The sequence below is a fragment of the Agelaius phoeniceus genome, chromosome 3 (assembly GCF_051311805.1).
Source record: "Agelaius phoeniceus isolate bAgePho1 chromosome 3, bAgePho1.hap1, whole genome shotgun sequence".
Lineage (NCBI taxonomy): Eukaryota > Metazoa > Chordata > Aves > Passeriformes > Icteridae > Agelaius > Agelaius phoeniceus.
In genome coordinates this window covers 72388559-72397510 of record NC_135267.1, presented here as the reverse complement: position 1 = coordinate 72397510, position 8952 = coordinate 72388559, and the positions used below count along the sequence as shown (strand labels likewise).

General features: G+C 42.5%; 1 protein-coding gene across 1 annotated transcript; it reads left to right on the top strand.

The window, feature by feature from the left end:
- The first annotated feature begins 2995 nt into the window (after nt 1-2995).
- Nucleotides 2996-6444, top strand: MAP10 (microtubule associated protein 10). The gene has a single exon (XM_054630319.2). The coding sequence runs from the start codon at nt 3149-3151 to the stop codon at nt 5558-5560; it is 2412 nt and encodes an 803-aa protein (XP_054486294.2). The 5' UTR covers nt 2996-3148; the 3' UTR covers nt 5561-6444.
- Nucleotides 6445-8952: the final 2508 nt, after the last annotated feature.

Genomic DNA, 8952 nt, shown 5'->3' with positions numbered 1-8952 from the left:
GGTTCTGTACCAGCTGCTCTGACCACCCAAACAATGGGGCGCTTTGTGGACAGGCAGGTACCTACTGAGAAGTGGGGCAAAACCACAGTATCCTTCATTTTGATGGATAACAAAATGTCTATGCCAATAATACCATTGCAACTGTTCCTAGACTGCTCCATACATCACTAGATCTGGGGCAGCACAAAATTAAGGATCATGAAGTAGAATATGGACATGGAAAAGTTCCCTCCAAGACTCTGCACAATATACTGAAACATATGCAAATAGCAACAGAATAGATTCAGCTTTCTTATTTGACCTTATTTCTTTTCAAAATTTCTTCTAGATTCTTCAAGAGAGAAACCTAAATACATTGCAAAAACCTCAAATGCTTTGCTCATGTATTTTATAAATTTTCATATTTTTTCTGAACTGATGAAGAGAGTTATCGAAGACTGCCATGCTAATTCCTGAATTTCTTCCTGTTTATTGCCCTTTCACAAGTGGCTGACTCAACAGACAACTGAGAAAAGACTAAATAAGTTTTCTCTGGGTGGCATTTTAAGCTGGAGTATTTTAAGAACTGCTGTTATGTTGCAGCTGAATATTCCAGCAGACTGTCTGACTCCTTTCTGAATCAGAGTGCCACCAGGCCAAATATTTGCACGAATTCCATGCATTGCCCTGTACAATCTGCACAGAGAAGAGCAATTTTATATGCAGGTAAACAGTGGCTCTTTATGCCAGCATTTGATCCCTAAAAAAATACAATCTTTAGAACAACACCAGAATAGGCAGATTAAATTGTGAATCTAGCAAAATCCACGCTTTCTCAAAAACTTTTTTTAATGTCCTATGTCTCAATCCACAGACAGACATGTAATTCTATAGACAGATCTTTTTGTGAAGAGAGATCGATAAACTGAAATTGTACAGGAATTAAAGGTGAAAAAAGATATTTCAAAGCCTTCAAAGCATAGATTTGAACCAAAGTTGCTGAGTTGCTGTTAATGATACCAATTGTCTGGGTTGGAATTTTTTGAGATAGAAAGTTGGTACAAACATCCAAACAAGGTCACTGAAAGATTTCACTGAATCAGCAAAATTCCTCAGTCTTCCAGTCTTTTAGAAAAAAGCCAGAAAATTTGAAGCCTATTTATAAGAAAGGAGAACGGAGAAGAAGCAGAGCTATTCTATAAAGATGACTAAATGTAACTAATGTAGATTTGAACATGTACCTTGGAGTGGTAGAGGTAATGGAACTTGGCTCCATAACCCTACTTCTGCAGCATGACTGTTTTCTAAATCACTCTTCAGTGATACGCAATCTAAAGAAGTCTTATCACAAGTCTTATCTCCTTTAAATGGTGGTTAGTAGAAACTAAGACTATTTAGAAGAAAAATACTTTTTTTTTCCTAACTTGCAATTCAAAACCACAATGTTGTTTTCTGTTTATTTTGAATAGAAATATGCTCTCATGACCAGTGGATTGACTTAATAAAACACACCAACTGCAATGAAATTCCTTACTCCTTTCTATTTAAATAATTGTTTTGTCACCAGCTTGCTGACTGATCTTACACAGCTTATTAACACCTATAGTTTTCAAAAGTATTCTGTACTTTTTATTTATATTGTCTGTGCAGAACAAAATACAGGAATTGTCTGATTTTCAGGGCCATGAAACTGAAAACTTCAATGTGCAGAGATTCAGCATCTTAAAAAAAGAATATGGTTCGTCCATAATTCACCCCCAAACTCCAGTTGCAGTTACCACGCAGAAAGATGCATCCTCCTCTACAAAGATGTCAAGTTTCAAATATAAGAGAATAAAAATAATGGACTAAATCTCATAGTCACAGTAACATCCATCTATAAAATAGGAAAAATGCTGATCCATTTTTTGACCATCTCCTGTTGGTTTCTACTTTTCTAAAAAATTGTGAATTGACACCAGAATGAAAGTGATTAAAAGAGAAGGAAATAACCAGAGAGGGGATTGGTTTTTCTTTCAGTTACTTTGCTGCTGGTAAATGGTGAGAGTGTACTGTAATTTTAAACCAACATCCTCAGTTAAGGAGACATTGTTTTAGTCAACTTACTAATTGAAGAAAACAACACAATTTTCTTTCTATCTCAGCAAGTATTCCTTGTGCCTGTGGCAAGGAGACTGTGGTGTAAGGGAAGGATGGCCAGAGAGGGAAGGGCACTCTCTTTGCCAGGCAGCAGGCTGAGGAATGAAATTCTTCTCATGTGTGTTCACTTCAACTCCCACTTTACATGCAGACAGGAGATAAAATATGAGTTTATCAATGCATATCCAAGATACTGTGGAAAGACTCTTTAGTATATAGCCCTTGACACAGACCCCCATGTTCCTTTGGAGCGGGAACAGGCTGCAACTATGGATAGGACAAGAGCACAAAGTCTTAAGCTGTGCCAAGAGAGGTTTAGATGGACATTAGAAAGAATTCCTTAACAGAAAGTGTGATTAGATATTGGGATGGGCTGCCCAGGGAGGTGATGGAGTCACCATCCCTGGAGGTGTTTAAGGCGAGTGGACATGGCACTGACAGCCATGGTCTGGTTGACATCGTGGTATTCCGTCAAAGACTAGACTTAATGATCTCAGAGGTCTTTTCCAACCCAACTGATTCAGTGAGTTTGTGAATGTGAAAACAGTTTAAGGTCCCTCAATGCTTCCACAAACACCACTCCTGCTGCCTGATGGAGCACAGGGCCCATCCCACCCCGCTCCTGTCTCTTGAGTACAGTGGGGATCACACGAAACTACAGTGGGGAACACACGACCAGGGTGTTCAGAGCCGAGGGCAGAAGCACGACGGCTGCTGCCACCACACACCAGGCGCTTCTGCTCAGCACTTAAGGGAGCACTTATTTCCGTGGGCTACGATCGCTGCCCCCCAGCCAGCCACCAGGGCAGGCGACCAACATGGTTACAGGAGTGACACTGGAGCCGCTGGAGGTACACCCCCCGCCGGTGGGACGCGGGGCCGAGTTCCCTGCCGGCTGGGAGCCCGCGGCCCCCCGGGATGCGCCGCGCAGGCAGCGAGGCTGGAACGGGACTCTCGCGAGAGAGCGGCCGGCCTCGCCTGCAACTCGCACACACACGGGCCTCTCGCGAGAGCGGGGCCCGCGGGCGGCATGGAGCGGCTGTTCGCGCTGGAACTGCTGGTGGAGGCGTTGCGGGTGGCGGAGCCCCAGGGGCCCGTGGAGCTCCCGGGGCCCGCGGAACACCCGGCCGTGGCGCTGCGCCTCTTGGACTTCCCCACCCTCGTGCTGCGCCCCGCCGCCGCCGCGCCGCCCCTGCGGCCGGGGCAGCCCTTCCCCTTCGGCCGCGGCAAGCGCTGCCTGTTCCGCTGGCGACCGGACGCGCTTTTCGCCGCGCTCCGCCGCCGCCCGCTCCGCGCCCTGCTCCTAGCGCTGCCCGCCGGGCTCGCCCCGGGACCGCCCCGCCTCCTGGGCAGCTGCACCGTGTCCTTGGCCCCCGCCGCCGAGCTGCTGCAGCGGCCCGGGGCGCCCTCCTCCTGCGGCCGCCGCGGCCGCTTCGCGCTGCGGGACAGCGCGGGCCGGCCCGTCGGGGAGCTGGTCCTGCGCTACCGCCTCAGCAGCCTGGAGGCCGGTGGGGCGCGTCCCGCCAGCCCCCGCACTGCCACACCGCCTGCCACCACCCCGGAACCGCGAGACGAGGAGGAGGAGGAGAAGGAGGAGGAGGAGAAGGAAGAGGAGGAGGGTGAGCAGCTGGAAGGCAACGTCTTTTGCCCTCCGCTGCTCTATTACAGCCGTGAGCCGGCTGAGCATCAGCGGCCGCCAGCAGCAGTCAGGCAGTGGGAGCATGTCGAGCCGCAGAGACCGCAGGAGAAGGACAAGGGCCACAGCCCACCGCGTCCCAGTGCTGGGCCCTCGCTGCTGCACCCCGCCACCCCTCGAGAGCCCCAGCACGCCCCGGTGCAGCTGCCACTGCTCAGCGCCTTGCTGGCAGAGCTGTCGGTGCTCACCCGCAGCGCTGTGCCTGCTCCTGCTGTCCACCCCCATCTTGCCTGGCTCTACCAGCCCCCAGGGAGTGGGGACACGGCCTCACAGCCTCCCAGTCACTCTGCTGCCCTGAGGCCTGCAGAGACACCTGTGGGGCCTAGCAGGAGCAGTGAAGTCCCGAGCCCTCCGTTCAAACAAGGCAGTCAAAAGGCCACCTCCCCAGAGTCTTCTGGGGTTGGGAGACGACCCAAGAAAGCTGTACCTGAGGAACAGGCAGCCTGTGAAAGGAGCTGCAAAGCTAAGGAGAACAGACCTCCCAGAAAGAAATTGTTGTATGGGCTGACAAATACGCTGAGGCTACGGCTACAGAAGACCAACCCGGATAAGCTGATAATTCATGAAAGGAGGGAGCAGTACAGAAAAAAGCAAATGGAGATGCTGAACGGGAGAAGCCCCTTACCCAAGAGAAAACTGGTCAGAAATACTGAAGAACAGCATGTGGTGTCCTGCAGGCATTGTAGCACAGGAGGCAGTTCAAAGCGGAATAATCAGTTGGATAAAATTGTTCAAACTTCATTAGAAAACAGTGCTCTCTCAGAGTCAATTTCTGTGACAGGAGATAAATCCCCTGGCCTGCAGAAACAGTCTATTGCAAGTCTATCCAAGAATGATTCAATAATTACAGCCCCCTTACCAGAGGAAACTCTGTTAAAATCTGCTCATGAGGAAAAGTCTGCAAAAGCTCAACTCCCAGCAGCATTCCCATCAGATGCTAATGCAAAAGGAAGTTACAACGATGCAATAAACTTAATCCATCATAAAACTACGGAGCATGATGATGTATCTATTGTGAGTGGTCATAAACTGAGCCCCAGCAGGAGTGTTGAAAACAACTCTGAATTCATATATTCTGATGACTTTGTTGCTAGTCCAGAGAACACAGTTTGTTCAGAAGATTTCACCAATGCTGAGAGTACAGGTAGAGACTCCAAAGTTTGTGACAGCAGTCCTGAGCCTCTGTGGCTTGAAAGACCAAAGCAAGATAGGTCAGATACAGAGTCAGAATCCAGAAGATCCCGAATTTCAAAGACAAGTCAAAGAGCTCAAAGTACTTCAGATCTTGTGCCAGTTCCTTCAGCTTCATCTCCAGTCCAGTCTTTCAGGAGAAACTGTGACTTTAAAACCAGCATGGGAACTAGTGCTGAATCTGCTGATTCACTTAACCTTGCTGAGATGGAGGCATCATTATTAGAAGATGAAGAGCAGAAAGCCCAACAGATGAGTACGGAAGAGAACGGGGGTGATCGACACATTAAAGAAATATCTTCACCGAGAAGCAAACAAGTTAAATCTGATACTGATCTGAATACAGGAAAGGGGCAGACCTCTGCAGGAAAAAAGCAGTCAGTAACTCAAGTTAGCTCTTACTTGCCATCTAACATGTCTGATCTTGAATTTAGTGTTCTGGAAAACAGTAGGTCAGACGAAGAAGATGATTTTCTGGAAAAACTACATGGCCCTAATCAGTACAAAGACATCAGTGAACTTGTAATAAACAAACTCCCAGGATATACAATGTAATTATAAGTTTTCACTATCTGGATTAAGATACAATATTTGAACTTTATAAATCCTGTTACATTTAGTTACACTAAATTTAAGATTTTATCATGTACATTTATTACCAGTGAATTTAGTTATGAGATTTTTAAAATAAATTACTATTTGAATCTCTAACAAATGGTGTCTACAGCCTGACTTGAGTGTCAGTATCTTAACACAAAAATAATCCAAAGAGCACATGAAGCATAAATTTCTGTCAAAGGAGAAATTAAGACAGAAGCAGCAAAAGCAGCCAGTACCAACAAAAGTAGTCCAGGGTAGATGTAATATCATGATACCAGGACAGCCAAGTACAAAATTCATTCCTAACCAAACAGAAGGTTTTATTCCTCCTAAAAATTTCCAAGCTTCCTTTTCATTAGAATTAGTTACTTAGAACATATAGTCACAGCCAGTAGCATCACAGAATTTTATCAGCTAGTCAGTATAATGATGTGTTTGTTTCCCTTTTCCATCACTAAATACAGTAACCAGAACTGGATGAGTCCTTTTAGAGTTTCTTAGGTTGAAGTTTCATTTAAGCCAGATTTTCACAATTTATTATTGAATAGTGTAAGAATTATTGGTGATAGTGAATCTATATAATCTGGGCAAGCTTTAAGAGGTGGATGGAATTCACTTGACCTTGAAGACTAAGGGTATGCAAGGAGTAGGGAAGAGCATAGTAAATCTTCAATGCTTCACAACTCCCTGATTGCATTCTCTGACTCTAGGGAAAGAGGTGGGGTCAGCACCCACAGTCCAGAAACTTGGAACAAATGAGCATATTATGTCATGATGTAAAGATGTGAGGTAATAAGAAATTTGCCATGTCTCCTTTGCCATTAAAATAGTTGAACTGATGTCTGCTTTTGATTTCAGGTTTGCTTTTTATGGCTTCCAGTTTGATCATTGAACTTAATGTCTTCTGTTTAACTACAGAGGTTTTTCTAGAGTCCGTGTGCTGATCCTAAATTTTAGAGGTGCTTTTTGACTTGAATTCCTGCCTTAGTTTTTAGTCTCATGTACCCCCCCCCGCCCCTTTTCCCCTCTTTGAGTAGTTCATCTCCTATGTCAGCTTTACATTGCTAACTATCTCCTCAATTAGGACAGTTATCCTCAGGGTTAAATGACAGACTTTTCCACTCTCCTTTTCTTTATAATTTACAATCTGACTTTTTTACACAACTTTTTCATTTCTCACTGTAATTTTCCATGTACTTTATTACAAGAGCCAGTATTTACACTTTAACATCTTGGAGGAGCTTTTTCCTTTACCTCCTACTATGTGTTTATTTTGTAGGAATGACAGCACCTCTCCTATTTAAAGCATGAACATCTGTGAGGATTATTGAAGTATCTAGTGTTGACTTTCTAAAAACCACTAGTAATATTTTTAATCTAAAGGTAAGCAGCTGAAATTACCTATATACCAAAGGAATCTCTGGCCAGAGCAATTCCTAAATCTTATTTAGGGTTTCTTTCATCAGCTACAATTTTAGAACAATTTTTTTTCCTTTTTCTTCCAATGCCATGGACTTCTTTGATAAACATGGATTCCGACTGTCATTTATACATGGCAGTTATTCTGATTTTATTGATGCAGTAATGTCTTGCACTTCTCATGAGCAAAACTGTCATTAAAATACAATGCTGACCAACCATTTTTACTGTGTGGCTATTTAAATGAGGTGCTAATGCTACAAGTGCACAATTTGAAGAACATTTTTAAAGAAAATTTTATTTCAAAAATAAAAGTTTATTTTCAGCTCCAAGCAGGTTGAAACTCAAGGGCAAATTTCCAGTCTTTTTTCTATCCCCTATTCCATCTTCAATTTTCAATTTCCAGAAGCAAATATGGTAGGACAATATTTCTTTTGTTTAAATAATGAAATTAATCTCTTTTCAGCTGATTTTATTTGGAATAACATTTCTAATGTTTACTGTGTAATAGCATTTATAATTTTATCAGGAGAACAATGAAAATGACAAAAAATGCATACTAGGAAGACAATAGAAGACATTACACTAGAACAAAACTGCACCATCATGCTTGCATGGCTTAGCTTGTTTGTTTCTTTTCAAATATATACTCCAGGTAGTGATTATTGCATGAAGAGATTAGCAGGTAGTTTCTGCCCCCAGGGATAATAGTCTTTTCAGATGTTACTATCTTGTTGTGAGAGTAAATTAATTTTTACTTAACATTCAAACAGCAACTCTCAGTCAACAAAAATGGGAAAGAACTTTATTATTGAAAACTCATAAACCATTATCTTAGCAAGAAATAGCTGCTAATGACAAGAGGATTTTATGTCAACACAACAGAACAAAACAGAGATATTAATTACCAATATAAAATATTTTTAAATGGCCGCAGCAAACTCCCTTTTGTACAATTCCTATAGTAATCTACACCTCCCTTTTGTACAATTCCTATAGTAATCTACTCCTAGCTAGCCAGTTTTGTTATTATAACTTGCAGCCTGTACCCCTGTTATCAAGTAGTTAAGATCAGAGTTTTAATAAGAGATGTCTCTAATGGAGGTATTACACCATTCTTTCATAGTTTCTAAACTGTAAGGGCTGAATTGCACAGATGATGTTTGTGCAGGGGATATGACAATATGCTGGGAGAAGCAAATAATAGCATATACATTGCAATTCTTGCACAGCTGTCCCAGAAGTAACATAAATACTTAAGGATACATGGTCTCATTGACTCATTACATCTAAAAATTTCCTTGCTCCACACTTTTAAACAGTAAACTACAGTTACTTTAAGTTTTATGTTGTTGTAAACGTTAAACTTTACTACAGCAAAATTAAAAGGTGAGAAGTAATTATCTAAACTTATAGATCCTCACTAAACAAAGCCACCTGACTTCTTACTTTAGACTTGTTACTTTAACAAGATTGCTTGAAATCTGTATGATATTTTAGAGATATGTTAGATGGGTGTTTAAAAACATAGTTTCATTGCTTAAGTTTAGGGTGGTTAAATCTGCCCAAATAAAATTGAATTCATGTTTTACAACAAGACCCAAAACAAGAAATAAACACTTAGTTCTACACATTAATTCAGATTTTATGGTTGTTGCTGTAACTGTTTTTTTAACAGTTATTTCAGCATACTATTTACTAAATCAAATCTAGATAGCCACTACTATGTAACTGATAATGCGATGGGAAAAGCAGAATACTAAATACTGATAGCTTCTGGCACTCTTCCCTTTCTATTGTAATATTTTCCTGCTACCAGTACTTCTTACAGATCTTATTACTTGATGGCCAAGAACAGTGCTAAGAAATCCCAGCCAGGTAGGTTTCCTCCGCTCCATTTTTTTTTATTCCTCAGCACTCTGATTAGA